The sequence below is a fragment of the Propithecus coquereli genome, unplaced genomic scaffold (assembly GCF_000956105.1).
Source record: "Propithecus coquereli isolate 6110/MARCELLA unplaced genomic scaffold, Pcoq_1.0 Scaffold62, whole genome shotgun sequence".
Classification (NCBI taxonomy): Eukaryota; Metazoa; Chordata; class Mammalia; order Primates; family Indriidae; genus Propithecus; species Propithecus coquereli.
The window spans coordinates 4,442,760-4,459,987 of NW_012152174.1; the positions used below are offsets into that span (position 1 = coordinate 4,442,760).

General features: G+C 36.6%; 1 protein-coding gene across 1 annotated transcript in view; it reads left to right on the plus strand.

The window, feature by feature from the left end:
* The window catches only part of AP3S1 (adaptor-related protein complex 3, sigma 1 subunit), a 79,601-nt gene that overhangs the window by 30,927 nt on the left and 31,446 nt on the right, over nucleotides 1–17,228 (plus strand). Inside the window, exon 4 of the mRNA XM_012659538.1 lies at nucleotides 7,010–7,081. Coding sequence (XP_012514992.1) covers nucleotides 7,010–7,081 — 72 coding nt within the window. The remainder of the gene's footprint in view (nucleotides 1–7,009; nucleotides 7,082–17,228) is intronic.

Here is a 17,228-nt window from a genome sequence, read left to right on the forward strand (position 1 = left end):
TTTTAGGTCTCTTGGCATACTGTTAGTATTCTTAAATTTATGCCTCTTATGCTTGCACTTTTCCTACCTGTGAGTTTAACCCTTTTGTATTTTATTTATTATTATGAATTCTAAACAGCAGTATCTATTCCTCCTGAATTTTAGCAGAAATTTCTAAACCCAGAAAGAAACTATTTTTTTAATCTAGAAACTCTAAAGGGGGTCTGCCAAAAAAGTGGGGTCACTTAAGGATATTTTATGGCATCTATTTTTATTTTACCTTGTGCACACTTTTATTTCTCCATGTGTATGATATACTAGCTAACACGTACTGAGTGTTTTCCTTTGTGAGACGTTGTTCTAAGCCCTTTACTTATTTAATCACTAAAACAACTCTAGGATATAGGTACCATTATTATGTTCAGATAAGAAACTGAGGCTTAGAGTTAAATAACTTGCCCTAGATAGCAGAGTTAGAAGCAAAGCTAGAATTTGAGTGTAGACATGCTAAAGCTTATGCTTTTGAGTACTAAGTACTTGTAAGTACTGAGCTGCCTCACAATAGATTCCTGTTACCCTTTATGGCCTGGGCATATAGATTTTTGAATAAAAATAAAGGAAACAAAGTTCTGTTGCTAGAAGAGCATGGGAAAGGGGGACTCTATATGTAGATGTGGCATTTTTCTCAGTATTTCTTGTAAATTTATTTTTGGAATACTACATAGTTAAAATGAAAGAAATTAAAATATGATTCTTTTAGTAAATTAAAAGTAATTTCTCATCCACTAACCTTTGAATTCCTTGAGGCCAGAGGTTAAGTATTTGGTCATATATCCCTGTCACCTGACTAGCTACTTAGTAGCTAGATACCTGTGCTATTAAAATTGGCTTTAAACTTTGTATCATTTTTTAAATGACACACAAGAGGGTGCTATTTACCATGTCACTTCTCGGTCTTGGCTCTTTTTATCTTTCTCCTTGTAAAACAATAAAACAGCAATTTTATTATTTTTTGTTATGGTTAGAACCACCAAGACCCTTAAAAACATTTTTTTAATTAATTTCTTCAGTGTGTACATTATTTTGTATATTAGACTTGTCCATGTAACAGACATCAGTGTGTATCTACCTTAGGGCTCTGGATTTCTAATTATATTAAATACTTTGTTTTAAATCAAAAGAAAATTAATGGAAAGCCTTTTGAAGAAGGTCTTTGATTTGTTTTTTAAATGAAACTTTGAATGCTAATTCTTAAAGCTTAAAGAATCCTCTTCATAAATTAAGAACATGTATTTAAAAAGACATTTCGTATTTTTTTTTCTACTATTCACATTTTTTACAGGCAGTATTGTTCTGTTTTAAAATATGGGCGGCGTTCTTTGTTTTTAAGTAAACAAGCAAATCAGAACATCTTAGCAGCTGGAGCATGTAGTTACCTTGCTTTTATGTCAGTATTTATCAACAGAATTAGAATTTTCTATCTCTATTTCAATTTTACAATTACGTTACATTTTGAACAGCCAGATAACTAATTCTGGCTGAAATTTATTAGATGTGTTTTGGGAACTGTGGTGGGCACTCAGTCTAAATTGTTTAACTCAGTCTTTGTAATAATCCAGAAAGGTTGGGAGTTTTTTTTTTCTTTTAGCATATTACAGGGGTACAAATGTTTAGGTTACGTATATTGCCTTTGCCCCACCCGAGTCAGAGCTTCAAAGAAGTTTTATCATTATTTTATGGTTCTGAGATTTAAAGGAGTTAAATGATGCTCAAGGCCATGGAGCAGGAATTTGAAGCTAGGTCTTTCTGGTTTCAAAGCATACGTCCTTCCTTGCCACTATACCATACTGCCTCCATAGGTAGCCCATATTTTTATTTCACCAGTGGTACACTTAATGCTTCAAGAATTTTTTTTTCTTTTTTGCCCAATATAATCTGCATATTCAGTGGGCTCTACTTATTTTTTGTAAGCACATATGAGTAAAGGGAAACTATTTAGACAGCATTTTTATCAGGATAGTCATCTTCTAATGGTTAAAAAAAGCATGACTGCAGCATAAAGGTAGTCAAACCAGTTGAACTGGAAAAATTAAGCAAGAAAAAATAAAGGCATAGTGGAAATTTTGTTCTAATTTGTAAGTCTAATAATGACTTAAAATTAAAGACCACTCCACACCATACACAAAGATCAATTCCAGATTCAGTCCAAACTTGAAAAATAAAACACTAAAGCTCTTACTTAGGAGAATATCTTTCCTGACCTTATGTAGGCAAAAATTCCTTAAATTGGACATAAAAAATATTTTAACCATAAAGGAAAAAAACTGAAAAATTGGATTAGATTGGAGTGTAAAACTTCTGTTCTTCCAAGAACACTATTAGTATAAGGAAAAGGCGAACTGCAGAGCAGGAGAAGATATTTGTAATACGTACATATGACAAAAGACTGTATCTAAAATGTGAAAATTCTTATACATCAGTAAGAAAAAGACCAGTAGAAAAATGAGCAGAAGTCTTGAACAGGCATTATGAAAAAGAATATATAAATGGCTAATAAAGATGAACACATCTCATTAGCCATCAGGGAAATACAAATTAATTATCACTGTATACCATCACACACCCATGAATATGGCTAAAAGATTGATAACATAAAGTGCTGACAAGAATATGAGCTATAGGAACCCGAATATACTACTATTTAGAATCTAAGTTTGTCTTATCATTTTGAAAATCTATTTGGCACTCACTATATGCTAAAGCTTAACATAGGCTACTCCATGACCTAGCAGTTCTACTCTAGATATACATTCAGTAGATATGTGTACATACGTTTACTAAAAGACGTGTAAGAAATATTCCTAGTAGTACTAATTATAATGGCCCCATACTGGAAACAACCCAAATTTCTATCTACAGTAGAGTGGATACATTGTGGTATATTAATTCAGTGGCATACAACGAGACTGAATGAGCTATTGTATTATGTAATAATGTGAATGAATCTCAGGAAAATAACAATGAATAAAAGAAGCCACTTGCAAAAGAGTATATATTGTATGTTCCCATTTAAATATGGTTCAGAAACAGGCAAAACAGGTTCTACAGTATTAGAAAGCCGAGTATTGGTTACTTTTGGTGGTACTACTGACTGATGGCGTATGAGGGGGCTTCTGTAGTGCTGGTAATGTTAAAACTCGATTTGGGTGTTGATTACACAAAATCTATCACGTTATATGTTATATTTTGTATGATATGTAATAATTAAAAATTTACTAACGAGGGGACTGAAATGACTTCATTTCTTGTAACTTTTAACTATGATTGTATAAATTAGTATTCAGACAATTTCTAAATTAAAGACTATTTCCAAAGTAAATATATTCTTCTTTCTCAATAGGAAGCATGTTTTCCTTTTCACTCCTATTTTTACTCTTCCCAAGAGGTTAATATTTATTAATTGCTTACTCTGTATTCAAGCAGCATTACCCCATTCAATTCTGGCAAGCAGAATCTGTTGTATTAAAGAGGGAAAATATATCTCAATTAGTTGGGAGTTTGGGTGGATATTCAATGATATTTATTTTCTACCTACCACAGAATTGAAGTAAAAACTCACTTGAGGTTGACCTGTTGTAAAAGGACAAAACCGTTTTTTTCACTTTACTTCCACAGTCACTCAGTACAATTTTTTGACACCAGATGTGTGGAGATTCTCCGGCAGACACCAGCTGGGTGTTCTATAATTCAACTCTGACACTAGCTAATGTCAGATCCCACAGATTGTGGGCTCAGTCACACACTTCAGACCCCAGTTGCAGATTGTGACCTGTACTTCTGATTGAATGGCAATTGGGGTACTCATGACCCCTTCCTTGGTTTGATTAATTTGTTAGAGCAGCTTACAGAACTCAGGGAAAAAGTTAAATTACCCACTTATTATAAAGGATATTACAAAGGATACAGATAAACAGGCAAAAGGAGGAGTTGCATAAGGCGAAGTTACATGGGAAGGGGTACAGAGCTCCCATGCCCTCTCTGGGTGTGCCACCCTCCAGGCACCTCCAGGTGTTCAGCTATCTGGAAATTCCCTGAACCCTATCCTTTTGGATTTTTATGGAAACCCCATTATGTAGGCATGATGGATTAGATCATTGGCTGTTGATGATCAACTTAACATTTCAGCCCCTCTCCCCTCCCTGGAGGTTGTCATCTTAACAACTTGCTCCCTTCTCACAGATGAGATGATGAGTAAATCTATATATATTCTTGGTTACTACAAACCTATTATTTCTCCTGGTGATGTTGGTCTAAGTCAGGAGTCAACAGACTACAAATTGTAGGTCAAGTCCAGACTGCGGCCTGTTTTTGTAAATAAACTTTTATTGAAAGAGAGCTATGCTCATTTGTTTACATATTGTCCATGGCTGTTTTTCTGCTAGACTGTAGGGCCCTCAACCTAAAGTATTAACTGTCTAGTCCTTTGCAAATAAAGTTTGCCCAACCCTGGTCTAAGACAGTAGTGATTATAGTTATATACAGTTGACCCTTGAACAATATGGGATTGAATTGCATAGGTCTACTTATACGCCAATTTTTTTCAATAAATATATTTGAAAAATTTTTGGAGATTTTCAACGATTTGAAAAAACTCGCAGATGAACCATGTAGCTTAGGAATGTTGAAAAAATTAAAAAGTTAGGTATGTCGTGAATGTATAAGATTTGTATAGATACTAGTCTATTTTATTTACTACCATCGGATATACACAATAGATATAATACATCTATTATAACAAGTTAAAATTTATTAAAACTTATGCACACAAACACTTAAAGACCAGATATGGCACCATTTGCATTTGAGGGAAATGTAAATAAATTTAAAGATGCAATATTAAATCATAACTGCATAAAATTAATGGTAGTACTTATGGTACTACTGTAATAATTTCATAACCCCCTTCTGTTGCTATTGTGGTGAGCTCGTGTTGTGAATATCTGCTTAAAATCCTAATCATCTCCACATAAGCAGTTCATCTCTCCAGTAAATTGTGTGTCACAATAAAAAGCGATCTCTCATGATTTTTGTGTATTTTTCATCATATTTAGTGAAATACTATAAATCTTAAATGACACCATGGGACCTATATGAAGTGCCACTAGTGATGCTGGAAGTGCTCCCAAAAAGCAGAGAAAAGTCATAACGTTACAGGAAGTAGTTGATTTGCTTGATACGTATCACAGATTGAGGTGTGCAGCTGCGAGTGCCCACCATTTCAAGATAAGGTGTAAGGATTTACACATTTCAAGACAGTGTGTAAGGACTATTAGAAAAAAAGGAAATTTGTGAAGCTCTTGGTGTAGCTATTCCAGCAAGCGTGAAAACTTTGCACTTTTTTGTGAAATACAAAGTATGTATTAATTGACTGTTTATGTTATCAGTAAGGCTTCCAGTCAACAATAGGCTATTAGTAGTTAAGTTTTGGGAGAGTCAAAAGTTATATGTGGATTTTCAACTGTGAGGGGTGAGGTTGGCATCCCAACCCCTGAATTGTTCAGGGGTCAGCTGTAGTTACATATCTACCTAGTCTCACATGTCTTATCTATCTACATTGATCCCAGGAAGAAACCTTGGATTGTGTAGCTATGTAAACTGGCCTGAGGTTGGATCAGTTATAGCAAGAAGCCTCTTAGATCTTACTCCTTGCCCAATAGGATCACCTATGAATAGGGTGACCATACGTTTCGGTTTGCTTGGGATAGTCCTGAGTTACATCTGTTGTTCCAGGCTGTTACTACATTATGATAACATTGCATACCATTATTATAATAATAAGTAATAGCTTTTCCCCCTTAACTCTTAAAACTGCCCCAGTTTGGATGATAAATTGTATGGTCACTCTAACTGTAAAGATTACTACTGAGAGGGATGGTGGGAATAGAATAGTCAGTGACAACTATGCAAGGTGGAACTTAAGAGATTAATTTTTGAAGGTTTGTGTCTGGGTCCTCAAGACCACCTCAATGATCTGCTAGGATTCACGGAACTCAGAAGTTGCTGTACTCATGGTTGTGGTTTATTATAGTGAAAGGATACAGAGTAAAATCAGTAAAGGCACATGGGAGGAAGTGTGGAGGAAACCATTTGCAAGCTTTCGGGTGTGTCTTTCCACTGGAATCACACAGGACATGCTTAATTCCCCCAGAAAGATGTGATGACGTATGCAAATTGTTCCTAACCAAGGAAGCCCATACTAGCCTGGCTGTCCAAGATTTTTATTGGGGGTCAGTCACATAGGCATGTAGTGCCTGCATGACTGACCTTTGTTACTTAAGCTTCAGAGCTTCAGAGAAAAAGCAGGTGTTCTCTACGAATCATATGATTAGCATAAACTATCTGGTACAGCATGGCCCAAGACCACAGGCATACAAAAACATGCTAATCAGATGGAACTTTTCAAAAGGTCAGAGCTTAGTTCTCAGGAGCTGGCCAAGGGCTAGTCCTAAAGCAGGGTTTGAACAATCCAGGCCTGCAGAGGTGAGTCTTTTCCTACACAAGGTCATAAATTATTCAAGCCAGAGTTTTAAACCCAGGTAAATCTGATTCCAAAGTCTATGCTCTTTCTATAAGTCATTTTTAGTTGTCTTTTATACTGATTTGCTAATTAAAAATTATTGGCTACATTGGGTATGGTAGGGACTTGAACTGTGCTCACTTACCTTGATAAATACCTCTAATGAGATATGGAGCCTGAGTTGAGTATTTTAAGAGCTTTTGTAAATAATGGTGCTTTCTAGTTTTGATCATTGTGAAAAAAGTTTATTGTATTGTATACTTATATATTGAAAGAATAGTCTATTTTTTACACCTTTTGCATTTAATGCAGCTTGTAGTTTTAAAAAGAAAAATGTGATAATAGAGTTAGTAAAGTTTTAGTTCACAATTAAGAATTGTCTGCCTTGTAGATAATGGGTTTGAATGAACTAAAACAGTTGTCAAAACCTTTTTTTCTTTTCTTTTTCCATAGGTATTCGTGGAAACATTAGACAAATGTTTTGAAAATGTGTGTGAACTGGATTTGATTTTTCATGTAGACAAGGTAATATTTCTATATTGTCAAATCTTCTAAGTTTTTATTTAAGAAAAACATTAATTTGCATTTGTCATAGCAAAACATGGGTTTAGTGGATAATTCTATTTTTATTCTTTTATTATTCAATTCATTATTTTTACTATGAGCTAGGCCCAGTACGCGGTGGAGAAGATTCAGATCCTGCCCTACATGAGTTCACATCTAGGGGAGGAAACAATGGCATTAACAGAGAACAGTATGTACAGCATGTTAATGGGAACACAAATGAACCACTTACCTCTGCATAAGAGAGTGAAAGGAGGAAATTACATTTAAACTGGATTTTAAAGGATTAGTAGATATTTCACAGATAGAAAAGGAGAGGATGACCTTACTAGCAGAGATGTAAAATTCAGGCTTTTTTATGAGGAGAGATTGATATTGATCAAGAGGCCTAATTTTGAAGAACCATTAGTGCCATGAACTTTGCACTTTATTCTGAAGCAACTTAATGTTTTTAGATAAGTTTTTATTGGCACTATTGTTGGTTTGTATATATATTTTTGGCAAGAATTTGGATGGTTCCATCCAAATTGTTGCAAAAAGCATTAAGTCATCCTTCGTGGCTGAATAGTATTCCATGGTATACATATACCACATTTTGTTAATCCACTCATTTATTCATGGGCATTTGGCTTGATACCTCATCTTTGTGAATTGTACTGCAATAAACATTCAAGTATAGGCGTCTTTTTGATAAAATTACTTTTTTTCCTTTGGTTAAATACCCAGTAATGGGATTGCTGGATCAAGTGGTAGGTCTACTTTTAGTTCTTTGATAAATCTTCATATTGTTTTCCATAGAGGTTTTACTAATTTGCCGTCCCACCAAGTGTATAAGCATTCCTTTCTCTCTGCATCTATTGTTTTTGGACTTTTTAATAAAATCCATTCTGACTGGGGTAAGGTGATATTGTGGTTTTAATTTACATTTTCCTGATATTAGTGACATTGAGCATTGTTTTCATGTATTTATTGACCATTTGTCTGTCTTCTTTTGAGAAGCTTCTGTATATGTCTTTTGCCCACTTTTTTATGGGATCATTTGATTTTTTTCCTTGCTGATTTGCTTGAGTTCTTTGTAGATTCTGGTTATTAGACCTTTACTGGTTGTATAGCTTGTGAATATTTTCTCCCATTCTGCAGGTTATCTATTTGCTCTGTTGATTATTTCCTTGGTTGCACAGGAAGCTTTTAATTTAATCAAGTCTCATTTATTTATTTTTGTTGTTGCCATGATTGCCATTGGGGTCTTCTTCATAAATTCTTTGCCTAAGCTGGTATCTACGAGAGTTTTTGCAACATTTTCTTTTAGAATTCTTATGGTTTCATGCCTTACATTTAAGTCCTTAATCTGTCTCGAATTAATTTTTGTGAGTGGTGAGAGATATGGATCCTGTTTCATTTTGTGCATGTGGCTGCCCAATTTTCCCATCACCATTTATTGAATAAGGATTCTTTTCCCCAGTGTACATTGTTGTCTGCTTTCTCAAAGATCGGTTGGCTGTATGTGGATGGTTTTATATCTGGGTTCTTTGTTCTGTTCAATTGGTCTGTGTCTCTATTTTTGTGCCAATACCATGCTGTTTGGATTACTGTAGTTTTGTAGTATAGTTTGAAGTCTGGTAATGTGATGCCTCCAGATTTGTTCTTTTTACTTAAGATTACTTTCATGGCCAATATATGAAAAAATGCTCAGCGTCACTAATCAGGTGCTCCCCCAAATGGCTACTCCTTGGACCCCCACACACCCTGTAAGATTGAGTCAGTAAATGTGGGAAAGGGCATGCTAATTGACCTCCCTGCCAGTAGGTGGCGCTTGCCAGAAGGAACAAGCTGCTATGTTGTTTTGGGGTCCTGTGCTTGGCTCTAGTCCCTCAGGAGAAGCACTGAATGCCCTGGGTGGTGGGTGGGGCCCTGGAACTTCCAGGTGAGTCCTTAATCTCTGCCCCAGCAGAGGTGGGTGGTGGGGAGTGCAGCTGGGCAGGTCTGGGTTGGGTGAGCTTGCCCTCAGGCTCCGCAGAAGCTGGCAAGGTAGCTATTTCCGCAGAAGTCAAAGGTCTGTTCCCAGCTTCTAGGTAAAGCCACAAGGGAAGGGCTGAAGTGGCCCCACCCAACCAGAAAGTCTGCTTATGGAGGCGGGGCTGTCTGAGAGCCACCATCTTGCTGTCAGGAGTGGATTTTACTCTTCTCTCCACTCCCCTGCTCTGTGGTTTCCCTCTAGCAACTGCACCATGGACTAGGGAGCCTCCCTGCCCAGGATCCCAGCCCGGGTTGAGAGCGCAGCCTTCCAGTAGGGGAAGGAGTGCTGCACAAGTGTGCTGTGGCTGGGACCCATCCTGCACTCGACTCTTAGCCCTGCCCACGTGGGCTCCTTGCCTCCCAATATTAGTTCACAAATCTCCCCTCCATGCCCCTGAGCAACCCCATCGAGACCTGGGGGTATGGGATCTGGCTTGTGGGCCTGTGCCCAGGTGCCTGAAGATCAATCCCTGACCATGCCAGGGAGAGGCGCGCTGGTCGTGAGTTGCCTATGAGGTGCTCAAACAGGTTTGACATCCTTCTGCTTGGGTGTGTGCCCTGCTCCTGTGGAGCCACTACGCAAGCAGCACCAGAGAGGGCCAATGAGCAGGAAGCTTATAGTTTGAGCACCCCTCATTCTGCTGCAGGGCCCTAAGAGGAAAAGTTTGAGCCCCACTTTCTGTGGTAGTCTCAGTGTGGTGGCTAAATTGTCTCTCTTAGCAGCTGCAGGTGGGACAGGGGAAGAGGAGGAAAAGAGTCTGGATGGAGGAAAGCTAGCATTCTGGTCATCTCTGTTGCTGCCTCTGGAAGGCAGCCCGCCCAGAACATCCAGGCTCGGAGTCCCACAGATCCCTTGGGACCCACTGGACCCCTGCGGCTCCCACAGGCTGGGCCAAAGTTGGGAAATGTTTGTGTGCGAATGAGCAAGACGAAACCTGAGGAATTGAAGCCCACTGGGGAGGACAAAGGTGCATGGTGGGTAGAGAAGCAATATGATGCCTGCCATCCTGGCTTGTGTCTGTGGTGACGGAACGCACCCCTGGGGACTGGGAGCCTGGTGCTTTGTCCACAAGAAGCTCTCAGCTCACTGGCTGCAGCCGCTTTTGGGCTGTGGGTGCAGAAAATCTCTCCATCAGCTTGGGAATCCGCTGACTGTCAGAGATGCAAGGGAGGGATAAATAAACCATTCCAACTATACCCTTTTCGCTGGACTCCAGGCCTCTCAGGGGTGAACTCTGCCAATATTTTGCTCCCTCTTGTTCTTCTCCACAACTTCTTCCCATAGAGTCTCCTGTACATTCTGGCACCCTTCCCTCAGAATTACATCCGATCTATGTTTGTTTGTCTCTTTGCATTTTGTCCTTCATCTAAACCTTTTCCTTCTGGCAGCTGATGTCTTTGCTCAGCCATCTTGAATCAGTTACTGGCTCTTGTTTCTTTATCCATTTAGCCATTCTCTCTGCCTTTTAATTGGAGAATTGAGTCCATTTGTAATCAGTTTTATTATTGATAAGTGAGGGCTTACTACTGCCATTTTGTTGCATGTTTTCTGATTATTTTGAGACTCTTCCTTTCTTCTTTTCTTACTGTCTTCCTTCATGAGTAAGTGATTATCTCTAGTAGTATGTTTTAATTTGTTACTTTTTATTTTTAGTGAATGTATTATAGGTTTTTGTGTTGTGGTTTCCATGAGGCTTACAAAAAACACCTTACTGATATGTTATTTTAAAGAGATGACAACTTAGATCACAAAGAAAAGAATAGAAACAAAGGCAAAAAACATACCAAAAGCTACCCTTTAACTCCATTCTCCCACATTTTGACTTTTAGTTGTCTTAATTTACATATTTTTGTATTACCTATCTCTTAATAGGTTCCTATGCCTATTATTGTTTTTGATAGGTCTTTTCAGCTTCATACTAGAGATAAAAGTGAGTTGCATGCCTCAAATACAGTAATGGAGTATTCTGGGTTTTCCCAGGCACTTAATTTTAACCATTGGGTTTTATATCTTGAAAAGTGTTCTTTTGCACATTAATATCTTTTTCTTCCAGGTTGAAATTCTCTTTAACATTTCTTATAAGATGGTTCTGGTGGTGGTGAATTCTCTTAACTTTTGTTTGAGAAAGACTTTATCTCTCCTTCATATTGGAATGATAATTTTGCTGGATCTGATATTCTTGGATGGAAGGTTTTTTTTCTTCTTGTACTTTGAAAATGTCCCACTACCTCCTGGCCTGTGTGGCTGTGTAGTTTCGGTTGAGAAGTCTGTTGCCAGAAAAATTGGAGCTCCTTAATAATATATATATTATTTGCTTCTTATGTCTTGCTGCTTTTAGGTTCCTCTCTTTGTTCTTGACCTTTGAGAGTTTGGTTATTATATGTCTTGGGGTAGTCTCGTTTGTGTTGGATCTATTTGGTGTTCTCTGACCTTCCTGTACCTGTGTATTTATATCATTCTGATGTTTTGGAAAGTTTTCTGTTACTATTTCTCTGAATAAGCATTCTACTACTTGCTCTTGCTCAGCTCCCTCTTGAACACCAATAGTTATTAGATTTAGTCTTTTGAGGTAGTTTTCTACATCTTGTACCCCAGCGGTCCCCAACCTTTTTGGCACCAGGGACCAGTTTCATGGAAGACAATTTTTCCATGGATGGGTGTGGGAGGTGGGAGGGGAAATGGTTTCAGGATAATTCAAGTGCATTACATTTATTGTGCAGTCAAACCTTTCTGCTCATGATAATCTGTATTTGCAGCTGCTGCCTAGCGTTAGCATCCCCACCTCAGCTTCACCTCACATCGTCAAGCATTAGATTCTCATAAGGCACGCACAACCTAGATCCCTCGTATGTGCAGTTTACAGCAGGGTTCGCACTCCTGTGAAAATCTGATGTCGCTACTTATCTGACAGGAGGTGGAGCTTAAAGGGTGGTGATACAAGTGATGGGGAGCGGCTGTAAATACAGATGAAGCTTTGCTTGCTCTCCTCTCACCTCCTGCTGTGTGGCCCAATTCCTAACAGGCCATGGACCAGTACCGGTCTGTGGCCTGCGGGTTGGGTACCCCAGTACTAGCCAATCTTTGTACCTTTTTGTTCTTTTTTCTTTTTTCTTCTCTATGTATTTTCAAATAGCCAGTCTTCAAGCTCACTAACTCTTTTCTCTCCTTGATCCATTAGGTACACATACTTCATTTGATTTAGTGAGCAATTAAGTTTTTTTTTATTTCACATAGCATTCTGTGCCTTACTTTATTAATAACATCATCTGTCTTCAGATCCTTCTATGTCAATGCATACATATCAGCTTTATTCTAAAGTGAAGTATTAAATGGATATGCATATTTTACTTAACCACCTTTCTAGTCAGTTGCTAATGTAATGAAATTCAAAAATGTTTTGTGTGAAAGACCTCATCTCTAAAATAAACTATGACAAAGTAGCTTTTATGCTCTGAAAACAGGTTACAATCTATAGAAAGGAATCTACAGAATTTGACCTACTTTCCTTTATTATTCTTTTTTAGATCTTGGTTCAGTCTAAAAGACGGCTTGTGACTATTAAAAAGTGAAATTTTAGATTATTAAGTATGAAATGTCCACTTTCCTTAAGTACTAAAGTTTGACAGTTGATACCTCTGATATTTCAGTTTGACACATTTTGTTTTATTTTTATTGTGAAAGTATAACCCCATTCTTTCAAAGGCATGGTTTGGCCTGTGATTATCTTTCAAATTTTATTTTTAAAGCAATTTTTGTGAAACCGTGGATAAGTCAAAATTCATGTGATTTTCAAATATGAGTTCCATTGCGGAACCAATGCAGTGTAGATAACTCAAAATATCAACAAAGCGTTTGGGAAGGATGTGGCTAATGAACACACAGTACTTCGATGGTTTCAGAAGTTCCATTCTGGTGATTTTAATCTTGAAAATGAGCCACATGTGCGACCTGAGACCAAGGTAGATAATGATGATCTGGAAGCTGTAGCGGAAGTGATTCCATCCCAACCTACATGAATTAGCAGCAAAGTTTGACATTACAATTCCAACAATATTGGACTATTGGAACGAATGGGCAAGGTAAAGAAGCTGGATATATGGGTACCACATGAATTAAACAAGCATCAGAAAGAAATCATCTTGAAGCTTGCCTTTATTTGCTTTCATGACATAAAGGCGAGCCATTTTTATACCATATTGTTACGTGTGATGAAAAATGGATTCCTTTTGACAATCGCAAGCATTTGGCACAATGGTTGGGTAAAAATGAAGTGCCGAAACACAGTCCAAAACTGAATGTTCATCAAAAAAAGCTAACGATATCTGTTTAGTGGTCCAGTGCTGGTATTATCCACTATAGCTTCATGAAATCTAGTCAATCAATTACAATGGATGTCTACTGCAACCAATTGGACAAAACGATGAGGATGCTTGTGATTAAGCAGCTGAGATGGGTCAATAGAGACAGGCCAGTCCTCTTACCAGACGACACTCAACCACATGTTCCATAAAGAATGCTGCTCAAACTACAGCAGCTGTACTTGGAAACTCCCTGTCATCCGCTGTATTCACCAGACCTTGCACCAAATGACTACCACTTCTTCCAGACTTTGGACCACTTCTTGCAAGGAAAAATACTCAATTCTCAACAGGCCATGGAAAATGCCTTTTGCAATTTCATTGCCACTTGCTCTGCAGGCTTCTTTGTTGCTGGCATAAGCAAAATACTGTTAAGATGGCAAAACTGTGTCGATAGTTTAGGCATATACTGCTTCTTTGAGATATAATAAACTACACTTTTGACTTGAAATCGGACATTACATCTTTAATGACCTAATTTTTATCTTCATTCTACTTTTCAATGACTATGTAGGCTTTTTTCAAGCTAGGATGTTGCTGTCTATAAGCACTATATATAAATATTTAATAAATGATTTACTGATCACAAGGTAGTGAAAACTGTTGAATATAAAGAAATGCTTTGTTCTGTAATTTTTGAATTTTGACCTAATTGAGATATATTATTTTGAAGGAAAAAAGTATGCTTAATGTTTATTAGATACCCACAGTGTGCTTTATAATATTTTATAAATAGTAATAAAATGATACATCATTTAATCCTTAAATATAGTAGTTTTCAGCAAAGGTTTCCAGGTTCTACATAGACACATGTATAAGATAAGAGTTCTTATTACCATTTAAACACATGAAAAGTGGCATGCCTGCCTTTTCTTATTACCAACAAATATTCAGCACCTTTGTGCTACTTCATAAATAAATTAAGTATGTGCATGGCCATTACTTTAGACCTTTGATGTTGTTCCTCTGAATTACTGCCATCTCTCTTTTAGTAAGCTGGGGTTTTTTTTTTTAAGTAGTACATGCACATGTTAAAATTTTTCCAAACAAAACTGTAAAACTTCCTCACTCCCCTAGTCCCATTCTTAAGGTAACTATATATTAAAAAGTATTTTAATGCTTTTTTGGACATTTTCTGGGCATATCCAAGTGTGTGAATTTTTTTGTTAAACCTCAGTGGAACCATATTATAGATATTGTCTGTACCACTGGTTTTTTTCATTTAATAAACTATATTTTTCAGTAACCTATAGATTTCTCTCATTTTTCAAATGTATAATAATTTATGTAGATTCACTGTTTTACATTTTTGTATTTTCGTTTGCTCTTACCAACAGAGTTTCATTGATCATTTTTGAATGTTTATCTGGCACTTTATTATGATTGTCTCTTTGTTATGATTTTCTTAACTTAATTTCTCATTCTCTCCTGCCTCTAACTTTCAATCCATTCTATATTTTCTTGCGTAACTATGAAAATAATATATATTACGTGGTCTCATTTGTGTAAATTAGATATACATATACACACACATGTAAAAAGTGTGTGCATAACCAGTTTTCTAGAGGGATATATAAGATACAGTTAACTGATTATCTTTGGATAGAGGGACCTAATAACAGATGCAGAATGTGGTGGAGACTATTGTTCATACATATGTATGACTTGAACTCTTAGTTATTTGCCTATATTGCTATTTTTTAAAAACATAAAAATGAGCCAGGTGCAGTGGCTCACGCCTGCAATCCTAGCACTTTGGGAGGCTGAGGCAGGAGAATCACTTGAGTCCAGGAGTTTGAGACCTTCTGATCAACATAATGAGACCTTGTCTCTATAAAAAAATAGAAAAATTAGCCAGGCATGATGGTTCACACCTGTAGTCCCAGCTACTCAGGAAGCTGAGGCAGGAGGATTCATTGAGCCCAGGAGTTGGAGGTTACATTGAGCTATGATGATGCCACTGTACTCTAGGCTAGACAACAGAGCGAGAACCTGTCTCAAAAAAAAAAAACAAAAACAAAAAACCATTACAATGAAATTTAGGAGTTCTGGTCTATGTCCAGAAAAAACTGTGCCATTGGGTAGTTAGGGCGAATATTAAAATCAAATTAAAAAACAGTAGAAGTACATTGTTAATGTGGTATTTACAGTTTCTTAAACATTTAAATACCTGTACAATTTTAGAAAAAGATAAAAACTCATTGAATTCTTATTTTAGGTGAACATCAAAGCAGTTTAATAGATCAATTGTATTATAAGCGTGTTGTTCCCCTTTTTTTATTCCCATAAAAATCTGTTTTAAATAAAATATATATGAAACAAAGTACTAGAATATGTCAACCATATGAGTTAGAGCTGACCTAAAAGCAGATCTTTTATCATTCTCTTTCTTTTGTTAAGTCTCGAAAAATTCTTACCAATTCTGGGAACATGAATTCTTCATCACTGGACATGTTATGTTCAACTTCTAAATTTCCTCTCTTCATGTGACATAGCTTATTTTAGACACCATGTCCTTCATAATACTGCAGTAGCCTTACAATTAATAATTCTCATTTCCTTACATGTTTATCTTTCTGAATTTTCCACATAATGTATAGTACCTCCCCATCAAGAATATAGTCTTTAGGCATTTTTATCTTTATAATAAATGGTATTACGTTTCTGCGAGGATTTAGCTCACAGGACCCTTTTCTATTTTCTTTCTCTTGTGGATTTCTGAATTTGCTTTCATAGGAGTTATTTTTGCTTTGAGGACAAATTTACATCTTAGTTCTTGTCTCTTAACATACATTCTTAAAATTTCTTGGGTACGACCCCCATTGGCAGGCCACTTGTACTGTAATACCTCTGAACCTTGTAGACATTTTTGCAGTACTGAAATTTATAGTTTCCACTAATCCAGTGTTTGTGTTCTGAGATGTTTCTAGAAAGGCAATAGTGTAATTCATGTAGGGATAAGGAGGTTCTGAGCCCATTAAGGGTGGCTAAGTAAAGCAGAGGTGGAGGAGTTACTGCACTCCCCCACCCCCAATTTATAAGGCTTTTATGAACCTTATAAATTGTGTTTTCTCATGAGAATTTGTTTTAAAAAGAAGAGGGGAGTTTCCACTTCAGAAGTTTTAAAAAAATCTCTGTCCTCTGGCTATGGTCTTTCTGAACACTCTTCCTGCATACAATACCTATTAACTATATTATAAGGTAATTTTATTTTATCACCTAATCCCCTTCTTGACCCTTAAGTGAATTTTCATAGATTATGACTAAAAGTTAATTAGCTATGTCAATTGCATTCATTATTGTTATGGAAGAATGTGAGGAAATGAACTTGGGTCACTCAGACTTAGGTTTCAGTTGTTGCTTTGCCACATACTAGCTTATGTGTTTTGAGTAAGCTAGTTTATTCTCTCAGCTGTAACAAAGGTTGATGTGAGGATTAAATTATATCCCCTAAGTACAGCATCAAAACATAGCTTTAATAAATAATATCCAGTCGCATTAGCGATAGAAGTTACGATATTTAGCACTAGTTTTCAAAATAACTGTGACTTCCAGTTTTGTGTTGTTTGCTAGGAAAAATAATTAATATATATCTTTCTTCAAAGTTTGTACATGAGGTATCCATCTTTCCAAAATGAAAAACTAGTAAATAATAATGATAGGATATTTTTAAAATCATGAACACATTTGTATGAAATCCTATAAAGGAATGAAAATTGAGTAATATAATTAT